This window comes from Sus scrofa, chromosome 13 (genome assembly GCF_054392235.1).
Source record: "Sus scrofa isolate SSC_HxYL_T2T_F1_AM1 chromosome 13, Sscrofa_HxYL_maternal_Yorkshire_Landrace_v2.0, whole genome shotgun sequence".
Taxonomy (NCBI): Eukaryota; Metazoa; Chordata; class Mammalia; order Artiodactyla; family Suidae; genus Sus; species Sus scrofa.
In genome coordinates this window covers 84,631,278-84,649,293 of record NC_139395.1, presented here as the reverse complement: position 1 = coordinate 84,649,293, position 18,016 = coordinate 84,631,278, and the positions used below count along the sequence as shown (strand labels likewise).

The 18,016-nt window shown below is 42.1% G+C and overlaps 1 protein-coding gene across 5 annotated transcripts in view; it reads left to right on the top strand.

Moving 5' to 3' along the window:
• The window catches only part of C13H3orf20 (chromosome 13 C3orf20 homolog), a 127,277-nt gene that overhangs the window by 28,531 nt on the left and 80,730 nt on the right, over positions 1-18,016 (top strand). For all 5 annotated transcript variants that reach the window (XR_014823856.1, XM_084989525.1, XM_084989527.1 and 2 more), the window contains exon 7: positions 351-635. Coding sequence is in view for 4 of the 5 variants with exons in the window: in XM_084989525.1 (XP_084845651.1) it covers positions 351-635 (285 nt within the window). In the remaining variant the exon portion in view is untranslated. The remainder of the gene's footprint in view (positions 1-350; positions 636-18,016) is intronic.

Below are 18,016 nucleotides of genomic sequence, written 5' to 3'. Positions count from 1 at the left end.
AAAAAACATTGACATAGGTGATTATGATATTTATGATTTTGTGGGTCCCACTAGTCCTGGCATATGAGTCTGCATTTCTCCAAGGCCTGGACCATGGGCCATAAAGGACTTCAAACGTAGTCACATCTAAGCCACACCAGCACAAAAGTTGGAGATCAGGCAAGGGCTTGCCTGGGAGTGGTATGAGGACCTTCCTAGTTCTTCCTAAAAGCACTGCCTGTAGGAGGAGGGGTTGGAGTGGGGACAGAAAGGGGATGGGACTCTCAGGAGCTAGGGAGGAGCTGTAGAGAGCCTTCCTGGTGAGTGAGAGCTGAGTGGCTAGAAAATATGTTGGTCTCTCTTCCCTGCAGAGATGCTGAAAGGGTCTCATGGAAAGGGAGGAATATCTTCTACCCCATGATCTTACGCAACTACAAGGCAAAGATGCCCTCTCATCTAATGGCAACCATAAAAGGGGATGCTCAGACCCTGAACTCCCACCCCTCTCACCCCCCAGTGGCTCAGACTTCCACTCCTACCCCTCACCAGCCTCCTGCCCACCACCTTCACTTGGGCCGGCATTCTCAGGAGTGGAAGGGACCCAAGAAGTCCATCAAGTTGCATTACACCTTCTATGATGGGTCCTCCTTCGTTTAGTATCCTTTTATTTGGTGCTGCTCTTTCTCCCCAGTAACTCAGCCCAGAGAACTCCAGGACATGAAAAAGCCAGAATATTTACTTGGCCTCTCAACTGATCAGAGAATCCTGGTGATAGCTCTTCCAGGGTATTAAGAATTTGTCTAGGGGAGAGGAAGGATACTGAGAGTTAAGCCTCAAGTTCAGTCCCCATGAACCAGAACATACCAAATGGGCTGTCTGTGAGCAGGTGCCACATTGGGGGTGCAGCAGCAGTCTCTACCTTCGAGGCTTTCCCGGGTGAGAAGAGGTTAGAGACACAGAACAGTTCATCTCTAGATGTGAGAAGGTAGGAGACCCTCACTGCTGGGGGTCTCTTCATCCTTTTGTCCCTGGATTAGTGGGTGAGTCCTATGGTTCTCGCATACTTCACCCCAAAGGTCCCTGTATTTGGAGTCTAACCTGCACCCCAGATACCCCACCTGGTGTGTGCCTGGCTTGCTCTGCAGCTGAGGCCTATCTCTGTTCGTGAGCACATGGGCAGCTAGGTGCCTATCTAGGGGTATGCAAGTGGTACAGGGGGACACATTTTCTCTTCAAGAATCTGGCAGAAGCTATAGAAATATGCACTGATACACATGCATGTAAAACATTTCCTCTGATTGCAGGGCGTCAGCAGACCTCCAAAGCTTATCTATGGACCTGGATTTCAGAACTCTAGATTTTGGAAAACTAAGATTTCTAATATGCAAATGCTCTTTGAAAGGTAGAGGCTGAGGGTTATGTATATTTTAAACTGAATGGATTCAGATTGCTTTCTTATCTTTTTTTGTCTTTTTTTTTTTTTTTTTTTTTTTTGTCTTTTGTCCTTTTAGTGATGCACCCATGTTCATATGGAGGTTCCCAGGCTAGGGCTCAATTGGAGCTGTTGCTGCCGGCCTATGCCATAGCCACAGAAACTTGGGATCTGAGCCGCATCTGCAACCTATACCACAGCTCACGGCAACACCGGATCCTTAACCCACTGAGCAAGGCCAGAGATTGAACCTGCAGCCTCATGGTTCCTAGTCGGATTGTTTCCACTGCACCATGATGGGAACTCCCAGATTGCTTTCTTTATTCACAGATGTTTATCGGGTGCTATATGCAGTGGATTAAAGGAACGAATGTACCGTTTTTAACCATAGAGGGAGCAACTTTAATTTGATTGCTTTCTTCTGAACTGAGGGAAAGGAGTATAAATTTGGGTGGTGTCAATGAAAGAGAGGGCTCCCTTTGGAGAATGCTGGTGGTGGATCAGGAAGCCACCTCAGACTACTGTGCTCTTTACAGATGTCCTATCGCCCACTCCCCATCATCTTCAAGAGCTAGTCCAGACCCTAGACCCACAATCCACTTGGCACTAAGGCTCTGAAGCCAGAGAAAGCAGAGAGCTTATTCCAGGCTCTGCAGTCTGAGTTGGACAAGATGCAAAGAGGCTATTCATTTCTGTCCCTTCATCATAAGAACAAGGAAACTGAGACCCAGCAGGGTGACTCACCCAATGCCACAAAGGAATTTGGTGGCAGAGCCAGGCCTGGGCCCAGGGCCTTCTCACCTCCATTGAGGGCCCTATTTCTAGCAATCCTTTTCAGGATTATTTCCTCTGGCAGAGAGCAGGATAGGGGTGCTAGAAGGAGACCTCATTTTACTAATAAAACCACTAGGCAGTCAGTGTCCCCTATCTTTGAGGGATAGGGTGGTTTTCTGCGCTGTCTCAACAGGCTATGTTAAGGCAATACGCTCCCTTGCTTCCTTTGGCCTCTTCTCCACTGAACTGGGAATTGCAGTGCCTGTCAAAGGAGTCCTATTGTTTCTCTGACGATGAATGAGCATTACCCTCTGCTCAGCCCTGTCTCCAGTGCACCCTGTGTGTTGAACTCACCACCCTCCTTCTGAGGCAGCTACTGCTCACAGGGCTCATGAGCACTACTCCCCCTTTTCTGAGTCTACACTGCATTGAATGATCATCCTTCTGAGGTGGGGAAGTGCATCTGTGAATTAGGTTGCTGTCGGCAGGACCAGAGGGGGATGGACTAGGTCAAGGAAGCGGGATATAGCAGCCCAGCCCACTGGGATGCACTTTCACCAGCCTCCAAATCCTGAGGGCCCCTTGCTGGGACCACCCCAGACCTACAGGCCATCGATGCTGGTGTGCCTGACTCAGACCCCAAGGATCTTCACATCCTGGCCATTGATGTACTTCTGCTTTTAGAGTCCCAAGAGGCCTGGGTTCTGAGCCCAGTTCTTCCTGGTGACCCTGAACAAGTCACTGCATCTCTCTAGGCCTCACTTCTCTCCATTATAAGATAAGGACATTGGACAAGTAGTCTTGAAGTACAGAATCTGTGTTACTGTGTTCAAATGGCCAAAACACATGTTCAGCTATTGGATCCCTCTGGAGTAGAGAAAATGTTTGGGAGACCCTTCCCTCCCTCATGGCTCCTGCAGAACCCTGGACTCAGCAGCCAATTCTGTCTTCATGGAGATTGCTGGGCAAAGCTCTCAGGTAGAAGTGGGTAGAAGTGATGTGTCTGCCCTTGGAATGCCAAAGCTCCAAGCCCTGGCAGGTTTGCCTTGTCCTGTCAGACCCCAGAACCATCCTGGCATTCCTTCCATTTCAGCCGTCAGCATCTCCTTGAATCTCTCACCTCAGTCACTGGGTCTCTTGTCAAACTTCCTTTGAGGCTTTTTTTCATACAAAGATACAAACTCATCACACTAAAAACAAACCATAGTTCCCATGTACCTAGTGCTGTGCTCAGCACTGTTCTTTTGGGATTTGTTGAGCACACAGAACTGCTGTGTCTGGTATACATTTTTTTAATATGGTAAAATGCACATGACATTTACCATTTTAAGCATTTTGAATTGTACAATTCTGTGGCATTTAGTACATTTTCAGTATTGTACAACCATTACCTCTATCTGGTTTCCAGCACTTTTTCATCACCCTAAAAGGAAACTCTGTACCTATTTTTTTTTTTGTCTTTTTAGGGCCACACCCTCGGCATATGGAGGTTCCCAGGCTAGGGGTGGAAACTGAGCTGTAGCTGCTGGCCTATGCCACAGCCACAGCAACGCCAAATCCAAGCTGCATCTGGGACCCACATCACAGGTCATGGCAACACCAGATCCTTAACCCACTGAGCAAGGCCAGGGATAGAACCTGCATCCTCACGAATGCTAGTCAGATTAGTTTCTGCTGAGCTGTAACAGGAACTCCCAATCCTGTACTTACTGAGTAGTCATACACCATTTCCCCTCCCCACAGCCCCTGGCAGCTGCTCACCTGCATTCTGTGTCTATGCATTTGCCTCTTCCAGTTACTTCAGATAAGTGGAATCACACATTATGTGGCTGTTTGTGTGGCTTCTCTCACCAAGCACAGTGCTTTCAGGTTCTTCCTTGCTGTAGTTACATCAGTACTTCATTCCTTTTGTTTCTTTGATTGGGATGAAATTCACACCACATAAAGGCAATCCTTTAAATGTATACAATTCTGTGGCGTTTAGTACATTCACAGTGTTGTGCAGCCAACACCTCTGTTGAGTTCTGAATCATTTTTGCACCTCAAAAGAAAACCCAACACCCATTAATTGGTCACTCCTCATTTCCCCCATCCCCAGCCCTGGCAACCACCAATCTATTTTCTGTCTTCGTGGATTTGCCTATTCTGGACATCTCATACAAATGGAATCTTAAAACATGTGTCTTTTTGTGCCTGGCTTTTTTCATTTGACATAATGTTTTCAAGATTCGTACATGTTGTAGCATGCGTCAGAATTTCCTTCCTTTTGGTGACTGACTAATGTTCTATTGTATGGATATACCACTTTTTAACATCCATTCTTTCATTTATGAACATTAGATTGGTTCCAGAATTTGGCTGGTGTGAATAATACTGCTATGAACATTCTTATAGAAGTTTTTATTTGCACACTGTTTTCATTTCACTTGAGTCCATACCTAGGAGTGGAATTACTGAGTCATATGATAATTCTATGTTTAACTTATTGATGAACCTCCAAAATGTTTTACATTCCCATCAGCACTTGGTGAGTGTTATTATTTCTCCACATTGACTATGCTTGATATTTTTCAATTTTTAAATTTCAGTCATTGTAATGTATTCCAGGTGATATGTTGTCAAGGTTTTGACTTCCATTTCCCTAATAGCTAATGATTAGGAGCATCTTCATGTGTCTTCTTTGTATATCCTCCTTGTAGAAATGTGTATTCAAGTCCTTTGCCCATTTTTTTTTTTTTTGGCTTTTTAGGGCCATATCCGCGGCATATGGAAGTTCCCAGAGTAGGGGTTGAGTTGGAGCTATAGCTGCCGGCCTTCACCACCGCCACAGCAATGCAGGATCCGAGCCACGTCTGCAACCTACACCACAGCTGACAGCAATGCCGGATCCCTGACCCACTGAGCGAGGTCAGGGATCAAACCCACATCCTCATGGATGCTAGTTGGATTCGTTTCCACAGCACCAGTGGGAACTTCTCCTTTGTCCATTTTTGATTGTCCTTTTCTTGTTAAGTTTTAAAAGTTCTTTATGTATTGTGGATATTAGGCCTTTATCAGATATATGATTTGCAGTTTTTTTCCCTATACTCTTATCTTTTCATACTCTTAGTAGTATCCGTTGATGTATAGAAGTTTTAAATTTTAATGAAGTTGGAGTTTCCATTGCGGCTCAGCAGAAACAAATCTGACTAGCATCCATGAGGATGCAGGTTCAATCCCTGGCCTCACTCAGTGGGTTAAGGATCCAGCATTGCTGTGAACTATGTGTAGGTTGCAGATATGGCTTGGATCTGACATTGCTGTGGCATAGGCCAGTGGCTACAGCTCTCATTTGACCCCTAGCCTGGGAACCTCCATATGCCATAGGTGTGGCCCTAAAAAGCAAAAAATTATAATAATAAAAAAATGAATTTTGATGAAGTTCAATTTTTCTGTTTTTTCTTTTGTTCCTTGTGCTTTGGGTTCCTTCCTTCCTTGACTGCCCACATAGAATATGGAATTCCTGGGCCAGGGATTGAATCCAAACCATAGCTGCAACCTACACCACAGCCTTGGCAACACTGGATCCTTTAACCCACTGCACCAGGTTGGGGATTGAAACTGTGCTTATGCAGTGGCCCAAGCTGCTGCAGTAAGATTCTGAATCCATTGCAATACAGCAGGAACTCCTTTGGGTTTCTTATCTAAGAAACATTCTTTCCTTCCATTTTTAAAAGTTTTATTGTAGTTGATTTACAATGTTGTATTGATTTCTGCTATACAACAAAGTGATTCAGTTATACATGTACACACATCCATTCTCTTTCAAATTCTTTTCTGCATAGATTATCACATAATATTGGGTAGAGTTCTCTGTGCCATACAGCAGGTCTCCATAGAGCAATCATTCCATATACCTCAGTATGCATATGCCAATGCCAAACCCCCTGTCCGTCCTGCACTGCCCCTGCCACCTGTCCCCTTTGGCAACCATAAGTTTGTTTTCAAAGTCTGCGAGTCTGTTTATGTTCGGCAAATAAGTTCATTTGTATCCCTTTTTTAGATTCTGTATAAAAGTAGTATCATATGATGTCTGTCTTTCATTGTCTAACTTCACTTAGTATGTTAATCTCTAGGTCCATCCATGTTGCTACAAATGGCATTATTTCATTCTTTTTTATGACTAAGTAATATTCCATTGTATATATGTACCACATCTTCTTTTTCCATTCCTCTGTTGATGGACATTTAGGTTGCTTCCATGTCTTGGCTACTGTAAATAGTATTGCAATGAACATTGGGGGGCATTTATCTTTTCAAATTATATTTTCCTCTGGATAGATGCCTGGAGTGGGATTGCTGGATTATATGGTAGTTCTATTTTTTAGTTTTTTGAGGAAGCTTCATACTGTTTTCCATAGTGGGTGAACCAATTTACATTCCCACTGACAGTGTAAGAGGTTTCCCTTTTCTCTGCACTCTCTCCATCATTTGTTTGTAGACTTTAATGATGGGCATTCTGGATGGGTGTAAGGTGGAACCACATAGTAGTTATGATTTGCATTTCTCAAATAATTGGTGATATTGAGCATTTTTTCATGTGTTTTTTGGCCATCTGTATATCTTCTTTGGATAAATGTCTATTTAGATCCCTGTGCATTTTTTTGTTTGTATTTTTTTTTTGATATTGAGTTGCAGGAGGTGTTTGAATATTTTGGAGATTAATCCCTCATCAATTGCTGCATTTGCAGATATTTCTCCTCATTCTGTGGGTTGTCTTTTCATTTTATTTATGGTTTCCTTTGCTGTGCAAAAACTTTTAAGTTTGATTAGGTCCCAATTGTTTATTTATTTTTTAAATTTTCACTACTCTAGGAGGTGGATGTGAGAAGCTATTGCTGTGGTTTAGGTCAGAGAGTGTCTAGCCTATGTTCTCCTCTAAGAGTTTTATACTATCCAGTCTTGCAGTTAGGTCTTTAATCTATTTTGAGTTTATTTTTGTGTATGGTGTTAGGGAGTGTTCTAATTTCATTCTTTTACATGTACAGTTTTCCCAGAACCACTTTTTGAAGAGACTGTCTTTCTCTCCATTGGATAGTCTTGCCTCCTTTGTTGTGGATTAGTTGACCATAACTCTGTGGATTTATTTCTGGGCTTTCTATCCTATTCCATTGATCTTTATTTCTGTTTGTGTGCCAGTACCATACCATTTTGATGACTATAGCTTTGTAGTATAGTCTGAAGTCAGGGATCCTGATTCCTCCAGCTCCATTTTTCTTTCTCAGAATGTCTTTGGCTATTTGGGATCTTTTGTGTTTCCATACAAATTTTAAATTTTTTGGTTCTAGTTCTGTGAAAAATGTCATTGGTAATTTGCTAGGGATTGCATTGAATGTGTAGATTGTCTTGGGAAGTATAGTCATTTTGACAATATTGGTTCTTCTAATCCAAGAGCATTATATATCTTTCCATCTGTTTGTGTCATCTTAGATTTCTTTCATCAGTGTCTTACAGTTTTCAGAGTACAGATCTTTTTGTCCCTTTAGGTAGGTTATTTATAGGTATTTTTTTCTTTTTGATGCTATGGTAAATGGGATTGTTTCCCTAATTTCTTTTTCTGATCTTTCATTGTAGATATATAGAAACACAGTTGCTTTCTGTGTATTAATTTTGTATCCTGCAACTTTGCCAGATTCATTGATGATCTCTAACAGTTTTGTGGTAGTATCTATGTATAGTATCATGTCATCTGCAAACAGTGATAGTTTTACTTCTTTTCCACTTGGGATTCCTTTATTTATTTCTATTCTCTGATTGCTGTGGCTAGGACTTCCAAAACTATGATGTATAAAAATGGTGAGAGTGGACATCCTTTGTCTTTTTCCTGATCTTAGCAGAAATTCTTTCAGCTTTTCACTATTTAGAATGATGTTAGCTATGGATTTGTCATATATGGCCCTTATTATGTTGAGGTAGGCTCCCTCTGTGCCCACTTCCTGGAAGGTTTTTATCAGAAATGGGTGTTGGATTTTTTTCAAAAGCTTTTTCAGCATCTATTGATTTGATCATGTGGTTTTTATTCTTTGCTTTGTTAGTGTGGTGTGTTGTGGATATTGAAAAATCCTTGAATTTCTGGGATAAATTACACTTGCACATGGTGTGTGATCCTTTTAATGTATTGCTGAATTCAGTTTGCTGGTATTTTGTTGAGGATTTTTACGTTATGTTCATCAGTGATACTGGCCTGTAGTTTTCTTTCTTTGTGGTATCTTTGTTTGGCTTTGGTATTAGGGTAATCGTGGCCTCATAGAATGAGTTTAGGAGTTCCTTCCACTGCAATTTTTTTGAAGTTTTGGAAGGATAGGGGTTAACTCTTCTCTGTATGTTTGATAGAATTTGCCTGGGGAGACATCTGATCCTGGACTTTTGTTTCTTAATCAAAGTTTTAATTTCAGTACTTGTAATTGATCTGTTCATCTTTTCTATTTCTTCCTTGTATCGTCTCGGAAGATTGAAGCTTTCTAAGAATTTGTCGGTTTCTTCGAGTTTGTCTATCTTAGTTGCTTTCGTAGTCTCTTATGATCCTTTGTATTTCTATGTTGTCCATTGTAACTTCTCCTTTTTCATTTCTAATTTTATCACTTTGAGCCCTCTCTCTTTTTTCTTGATGAATCTGGCTGGGGGTTTGTCAATTTTGTTGGTCTTTTCATAGAACCAGCTTTTTTTTCATTGATCTTTTCTATGTTTTTTCATTTCTATTTCATATATTTCTGCTCTGATCTTTTTGTTGTTTGTTAATCTGTTTATTTTTTGCTAAAGTATAGTTGACTTACAATGTTTCTTCAGTTTCTGTTGTACAGCATAGTGACCCAATCATACACAGCCCCCTGTGCTATACAGTAAGGCCCCATTGCTCATCCATTCCAAATATAACAGTTTCCATCTAATAACTCCAAACTGCTCATCCATCCCATTCCTTCCCTGTTCCACCCTGGGAACCACAAGTCTGCTCTCCCTGGCCAAGATCTGTTTCTGTTTTATAGATAGGATCATCTGTGCCGTAATTTAGATTCCACAAATAAGTAATATCATATGGTATTTGTATTTTTCTTTCTGGCTTGCTTCACTTAGTATGAGAATCTAGGTTTCATCCATGTTACTATAAATGACATTAGTTAGTGGGTTTTTTTGGCTGAGTAATACTCTGTTGTACCACATCTTCATTCATTCATCTGTCAGCAGACATTTAGGTTGTTTACATGTCTTGGCTATTGTGAATAGCGCTGCAGTGAACATAGGGGTGCATGTATATTTTTTAATGAGTATTTTCTCTGGATATATGCCCAGGAGTGGGAGCTGGATCATATGGTAGTTCTATATTTAGTTTTCTGAGTTACCTCCATACTATTTTCCATACGTATGAATGTACCAATTTATATTCACACCAACAGTGAAATAGGGTACCCTTTTCTCCACACCTTCTCCAGCATGTGTTACTTGTTGACTCATTAATGATGGTCATTCTGACCAGTGAGAATAAGATGGTACCTCATTGTAGTTTTGATTTGCCTTTCTCTAATAATTAGTGATGCTGAGCATTTTTTCATGTGACTGTTGGCCATCCATATGTATTCTTCAGAGAAATATTTATTTAGGTTTTCTGCCCATTTTTCAATTGGGTTGTTTCTTTTTTGTTGCTGTTGAGTTATATGAGTTGTTTATATATTTTGGTGATTAGGCCTTTGTCTTTTGCATCATTTTCAAAGACTTTCTCCCATTCATGAATCATCATTTATTTCTTTCTTTTGGTTTTTTTAGGACCACACCTGAGGCATATGGAGGTTTCCAGGCTAGGGTCAAATTGGAGCTACAGCTGCCAGCCTACACCACAGCCACAGCAACACCAGATCCAACCCATGTCTGTGACCTACACCACAGCTCATGGCAATGCTGGATCCTTAACCCACTGAGTGAGGCCAGGGATCAAACTTGCATCCTCATGGATGTTAGTCAGATTCATTTCTGCTGAGCCATGAAGGGAACTCCCCTATATTTTCATTTCTTAAGTGGTTTTCTTTGCTGTGTAGAAGCTTTTGAGTTTAATTAGGTCCTATTGGTTTGTTTGTGTCTCTATTATCATTATTCTAGGAGGTGGATCAAACAAGATATTACTGTGATTTATTTCAAAGAGCATTCTGCCTATGTTTTCCTCTAGGAATTTTATAGTATTTGGCCTTATACTTAGGTCTTTAATCCATTTTGAGTTTATTTTTTGTGTATAGTGTTACATAGTGTTCTAATTTCATTCTTTTTCAAGTAGCTGTCCAATTTTCCCAGCACCATTTATTGAAGACACTATCTTTCTTCCACTGTATGTTCTTGCCTCCTCTATCATAGATTAGTTGACCATAGGTGCTTGGGTTTATTTCTGGGCTTTCTATATTGTTCCATTAATCTTTATTTCTGTTTTTGTGCCAAGACCATTTTGTTTTGATAACTGTAGTTTTATAGTACAGTCTGAAATCAGGAAGTCTCATTCCTCCATTTTCATATTTTTTTTTTCAGTATTGCTTTGGCTATTCAGGATCTCTTGTGTTTCCATACAAATTTTTAAATAATCTGTTCTAGTTCTGTGAGGAATGTCCCTGGTAATTTGATAGGAATTGCATTCAATCTATAGTTTGCCTTGGGTAGTATAGTCATTTTGACAATACTTCCAATCCAAGAGCATGGTATATCTTTCCATATATTTTTGTTGTCTTTGATTTCTTTCATAAGCATCTTATATTTTTTCAGAATATAGGTCTTTTGTATCTTTAGGTAAGTTTATTCCTAGGTATTTTATACTTTTTGAGGTGATAGTAAATGGGATGGTTTCTCTGATTCCTTGCTTGCTTGCTTGCTTGCTTGCTTGCTTTCTTTCTTTCTTTCTTTCTTTCTTTCTCAGGTCTGCGCTCGAGGCATATGGAAGTTCCCAGACTAGGGGTCAAATCTGAGCTGTAGCCTCTGGCCTATGCCACAGCCACAGCAATGCCAGATCTGAGCCACGTCTGCAACCTACACCATGCCTCACGACAATGCCAGATCCTTAACCCACTGAGCAAGGCCAGGGATTGAACCTGTGTCCTCATGGATGCTAGTCAGATTTGTTTCCACCTAGCCATGATGGGAATGCCTCTTTGATTTCTCTTTCTGATCTTTCATTGTTAGTATATAGAAATGCAATTGATTTCTTTGTATTAATTTTGTATGTTGCAACTTTGACAAATTAATTGATGAGTTCTAACAGTTTTGTGGTACTGTCTTTAGGATTTTCTAGGTATAGTATCTTGTCATCTACAATGATAGTTTTACTTCTTTTCCAATTTGTTTTCCTTTTATTTATTTTTCTTCTCTGATTGCCATGACTAGGCCTTCCAAAACTATGTTGCATAGAAGTGGTGAGAGTGGATATCCTTGTCTTGTTCCTGATCTTTTTTTTTTTTTTTTTTTTTTTTTGCCTTTTTGTCTTTTGTTGTTGCTATTTCTTGGCATATGGAGGTTCCCAGGCTAGGGGTCCAATCGGAGCTGTAGCCACCGGCCTACGCCAGAGCCACAGCAACGCAGGATCCGAGCCACGTCTGCAACCTACACCACAGCTCACGGCAACGCCGGATCGTTAACCCACTGAGCAAGGGCAGGGACCGAACCCTCAACCTCATGGTTCCTAGTCGGATTCGTTAACCACTGCGCCACGACGGGAACTCCTCTTGTTCCTGATCTTAGTGAAAATGTTTTCAGTTTTTCACCATGGGAATGATGTTTGCTGTGGGTTTTTCATATATGGCTCTTATTATGTTGAGGTAGATTCTGTCTATGCTCACTCTCTGGAGAGTTTTTTTAATCAGAAATTGGTGTTGAATTTTATCAAAATCCTTTTCTGCGTCTATTGAGATCATCATAGGTTTTTATTTTTCAGTTTATTGATGTGGTATATAATATGTGCTTAATTGGCACATATTAAAGAATATTTGCACCCCTGGGATAAATCCCACTTGATCATGGTGTATGATCTTTTCAATATATATTTGGATTTGGTTCACTACTGTTCTGTTTAGGATTTTTTTTTTTTTGTCTTTTTGCCATTTCTTGGGCTGCTCCCACGGCATATGGAGTTTCCCAGGCTAGGGGTCTAATCAGAGCTGTAGCCATCAGCCTACGCCAGAGCCACAGCAACGCGGGATCCAAGCAGCGTCTGTAACCTACGCCACAGCTCATGGCAACGCCAGATCCTTAACCCACTGAGCAGGGCCAGGGACGAACCTGCAACCTCGTGGTTCCTAGTCGGATTCATTAACCACTGCACCGTGAAGGGAACTCCCTGTTTAGGATTTTTGCATCTATGTTCATCATTGATTTTGGCCTGTAATTTTCTTTCTTTCTTTTTTTCTTTTCTTTTCTTTTTTTTTCTTTTTCTTTTTTTTTTTTTTTGGTATCCTTGTCTGGTTTGGGTATCAGGGTGATGGTGGCCTCACAGAATGAGCTTAGGAGTGTTCCTTCTTCTGCTATTTTTTGAAAGAGTTTCAGATGAAAAGGTGTTATCTCTTCTCTGAATGTTTGATAGAATTCGCCTGAGTAGCCATCAGGTCTTGTACTTTTTTTTTTTTTTTTTTTTTTTGTCTTTTTGCTATTTCTTGGGCCGCTCCCACGGCATATGGAGGTTCCCAGGCTAGGGGTCCAATCGGAGCTGTAGCCTCCAGCCTACGCCAGAGCCACAGCAACGCGGGATCCGAGCCGCATCTGCAACCTACACCACAGCTCACAGCAACGCCGGATCATTAACCCACTGAGCAAGGGCAGGGACCCAACCCGCAACCTCATGGTTCCTAGTCAGATTCGTTAACCACTGCGCCACGACGGGAACTCCAGGTCTTGTACTTTTGTTCTTTGGAAGTTTTAAAATCACATTTTCAATTTTGGTACTTGTTTTTTGTTTGTTTGTTTGTTTTTTGCTTTTTAGGGCCACACCTATGGCATATGGAGGTTGCCAGGCTAGGGGTCAAATTGGAGCTGCATCTGCTGGCCTATACCACAGTCACAGCCACATCAGATCCAAGCTGTGTCTGCGACCTACACCACAGCTCACAGCAGTGCCGGATCCTTAACCCACTGAGCTAAGCCAAGGATTGAACCTGCAACCTCATGGTTTCTAGTTGGATTCATTTCCACTGTGCCACGACGGGAACTCCCAGTCTCGGTACTTGTGATTTGTCTGTTCATATTTTCGATTTCTTCGTGGTTCAGTCTTGGTAGGTTATACCTTTGTAAGAACCTGTCCATTTCTTCTAGGTTGTCCATTTTATTGGCATATAGTTGCTCATAGTAGTCTCTTATAATCCTTTGTATTTCTGTGGGGTCAGTTGTAATTTCTACTTTTTCATGTCTAATTTTATTGATTTGAGCCCTCTCCCTTTCTTTCTTGATGACTCTGGCTAAAGTTTTATCAATTTTGTTGATGTTTTCAAAGAACCAACTTTGGTTTCATTGATCTTCTCTATTTTCTTTGTCTCTATTTCATTTATTTCTGCTCTGATATTTATTTTTTCTTAAATTCTGCTAATATTGGACTTTGTTTTTCCTACCTTAGTTGTTTTAGGTGTAAGGCTAGGTTGTTTATTTGAGCTTTTTCTTGTTTCCTTAGGTAAGATTGTATTGCTATAAACTTCCCTCTCAGAACTGCTTTTGCTGTGTCCCACAGGTTTTGGGTTGTATCTTCATTGTCATTTGTCTCTAAGATCCTGTGATTTTCTCTATGATCGAATATCTTCTCTGGCCCTTTTTCTCTCTCTCCTCCTTATGGACCCCCTATGATGTGAATGTTGTTCCTTTAATTTTATCCCAGAGATCTCTTAGATTCTCCTCTAAGAGATCTTTTCATTATTTTTATTTTTAAAATAAATAAAAATTATTTTCATTATTTTTAATTTATTTTTCTGTGGCATTGATTTCCACCACTCTGTCTTCCATGTCACTTATCCATTCTTCTGCCTCTTTTATCCTGCTATTGATTCCTTCTAGTGTATTATTCATTTCAGACATTGTGCTATACATCTTAGTCTGCTTGTTCTTTATGTCCTCTAGCACTTTGTTAAACATTTCTCAAAACTTCCGTGTGTTTCCATTTTTTTCCCCAAGGTCTTTGGTCATCTTCATTATCATCACTCTGAATTCTTTTTCAGGTAGATTAGCTATTTCCTCTTTATTTGGTTGTTTTTTTTTTTTTTGTGTGTGTGTGTGTTTTCTTGTTTCTTTGAAAATTGTTTCTTTGTCATCTTATAATGTCTAACTTTCTTTCTTTCTTTTCTTTTCTTTTTTTTTTTTTTTTGGTCTTTTTTGCCATTTTCTTGGGCCACTCCCATGGCATATGGAGGTTCCCAGGCTAGGGGTCAAATTGGAGCTGTAGCCGCTGGCCTGCACCACAGCCACGGCAACGTGGGATCCGAGCCACGTCTGTAAACTACACCACAGATCATGGCAATGCCAGATCCTTAACCCACTGAGCAAAGGCAGGGATCAAACCTGCAACCTCATGGTTCCTAATCATATTTGTTAACCACTGAGCCACGATGGGAATGCCTAATGTCTAACTTTCTATGTTTATTGTCCCCTTGACAACAGGTATGTAGATGCAACAGCTGTTGCCTTTTTTTGGAGTTCTCAGGGGTGGTAACAGGTCACATGTACCTAGAGTAGCTGATGGAAGCACTGTCTCCTCTGAAGCCGGGTGGCTGTTAAGAATGGGGTCTACATGAGTGTTGGCGGTGGTCCACAGTTCACAGGATTGCTCTGTGGTGGGCTGCAGGCAGGTGGGTTTCTGGTCAGGACTGGCTACTACAACCCTTCCTGCTTCCAGGTAGCACTCAGAACAGTTTCTTGTAATTTGCAACATCAGCAGTTGAGCCTGCAGTCCCTCCCTTTGTTGGGGCGGCTCTAGGGACTGCTCTCTGTTGCTGCTGGGAGATTGGCAGGTGCCTTTCTGTAGTCACTCCCTTTTGCTGGTTTGGGGAGCATTCTTTGTAGCCCCAGAGGCAGAAACTGCTTCCTAACTGTTGTTAAAAGGCTTTTTTTTCTCTGTAGCTCTAAGGACTGCACCATTCCAACAGTCCCTCCCTTACTGGGCTGATTGCAAAATACTCCCTCTGTTCGTTGTGAAGTAAAAACGTGTGCCATTGGGCCCCTTTTGGCTCCTTTAGCTAGCTGTGCAATATATGCTGTTTTTGCTGTCCCTTGCTTAATTGTTGGCAGGGATCAAGGAGCTTATGTTATTCCTGAGATCACATCACCAATCCGCCAGGCTGTTTGTTTTCCCCAGGCTGTGTGTATTATTTCCAGGTTCACTTTGCCCCTTCACTGGGCCTTTTGGGACTTTCCACCTGCCCACCAGGCTTCTTTTGACTCCCAGGATACTTTGTGCTGTTTCCAAGTTCACTTTCTCTGCCCCCTATGCAGGTTGTATCTCTTCATCTGCCCACCAGGCCTTTTGTGACTCCCAGCACCTTTTGCACCGTTTCTGAAATAGCTTTACCAGCTCAGTGGGCTTTTCACAACTCTCTCTCCTCCCACAAGGCCCCTTGAGGATTCCCAGGATCTTTTGTACTGTTTCTGAGATACTTTTCTCTGCCCCCTGGGCAAATCAAAGCTCTGCACCTGCCCAGGAGGCCCCTTGCAGAGGTCTGGATAGTCTGCGCTGTTTCCCACATCACCTCTGTCCCCTAGGCAAGTTGCAGCTCTGTGCCCACCCAGAAGACACCTTGTGGACTCCCAGTTTCTTGCCCTGTTTCTGAGGTAACTTTCTCCACTTCTCAGGGAAATCCTGGCTCTGTGCCCACCCAGGAGGCCCCTTGAGATATCCTCCCCTCCATGCCTCCTCCAAAATATCTTTCTCCACCTCCTAGGTAAATTGCAATTGTGTGCCTGCCCAGAAGGCCCATTGCAAACTCTCAGGATCCAGGATCCTTCCACTGTTTCCAAAATAACTTTCTCCACCCCCTATGCAATTGCAGCTCTCTGTCTGCCCCTTTTGGAATCCCATCCGACTACACTGTTTCCAAAATTACCTTCTGTTCCCTAGGGAATTTGGAGCTCTCCACTCGCACACTGGGCCATCTGCACCCCCCTGAGCCTTCTGCACCTTTATAGCAATTGCTTGAGTGTTCACCTGCCCAGCTGTTGGCTGGGATCCTGTGGACTGTGGTATTCCCAAGTTCCCTCCACCTGCTCTAAGGGTTCCCTCTGCTTGCTCCACTTTCTCTGTAGCCTTAGGGCTGTGGGCTGCTCCACCACTGTTGCCAAGCAGCTACTGCTTAAGGGTAGATCCTGGGGCTGGGGCAGTTGGTGTTTTGCTAGTGGTCATGGGGTAAGGCTATAATGGTGGATCCCACCCCTTCTCTCCAGCACCCCCCTAACAATGACACCTAGCCTCAACACCTGACCGGGATTCCTCAGCTTACAGCTTTAAATGTAGTCACTCTAGACTCCAGTCCCTCCAGGCTGTCTCTGTGTTACCAATCCTAGTTTTTTCCCAGGTACCCAGCCCCAGTTTTCTGTCTGAGTCTGATCGCCAAAGCTGGAGTTTCAGTTCTGGCCACTAGCTGACCCAGCTTATGGTTGGGAAGTGCAGGGCAGTGACACTGACCATTTGTAGAGGACTATTTCCATTTTAACTGTTTTACACAGATTGCTATGTTCTCCTACAGTACTCCAAACTTTTTTCTCTGTTGAGGCTGGTCTCCTCTCATCGCTGGTGCGGGGGGCTTCCCAAGGTGAGGAGTTTTTGTTTTGTTTTGTTTTTTGCTTTTTAGGGCCATACCTGCAGCATATGGAAGTTCCCAGGCTAGGGGTCAAATCAAAGCTAAGCCGAGTCTGTAACCTACACTACAGCTCATGGCAACACTGCATCCCCAACCCACTGAATGAGGTCAGGGATCCACCTGCTGGCATCCACATGGGTGCTGGTCAGATTCATTTCCACTGAGCCTTAAAGAAACTCCTGGAGTTTTTTTTATCTTTTCTTTTCATTTTCCAGCTCCCTCCCAGGCGTGCAAGTCCTGACATGCTTCTTTCTCCTTTTCTCTCATATTTTTTCTTCTTTCTTTGTCCTACCCAGTTTCTTGAAGTTTTTCTATATCAGAATCCTGGGGTCTTTTGTCAGCATTCAACCACTTTTTTTTGGTGAATAATTCCATATATAGGTGAGTTTTTTTCTTATACTTTTTTTTATTTTCCCACTGTACAGCAAGGGGGTCAGGTTATCCTTACATGTATACATTGCAATTACAGTTTTTTCCCCCACCCTTTCTTCTGTTGCAACATGAGTATCTAGACATAGTTCTCAATGCTATTCAGCAGGATCTCCTTGTAAATCTATTCTAAGTTGTGTCTGATAAGCCCAAGCTCCCGATCCCTCCCACTCCCTCCCCCTCCCATCAGGCAGCCACAAGTCTTTTCTCCAAGTCCGTGATTTTCTTTTCTGAGGAGATGTTCATTTGTGCTGGATATTAGATTCTAGTTATAAGTGATATCATATGGTATTTGTCTTTTGTCTTTCTGGCTCATTTCACTCAGTATGAGATTCTCTAGTTCCATCCATGTTGCTGCAAATGGCATTATGTCATCCTTTTTATGGCTGAGTAGTATTCCATTGTGTATATATACCACCTCTTCCAAAGCCAATCATCTGTCGATGGACATTTGGGTTGTTTCCATGTTTTGGCTATTGTGAATAGTGCTGCAATGAACATGGGTGCATGTGTCTCTTTTAAGTAGAGTTTTGTCCGGATAGATGCCCAAGAGTGGGATTGTGGGGTCATATGG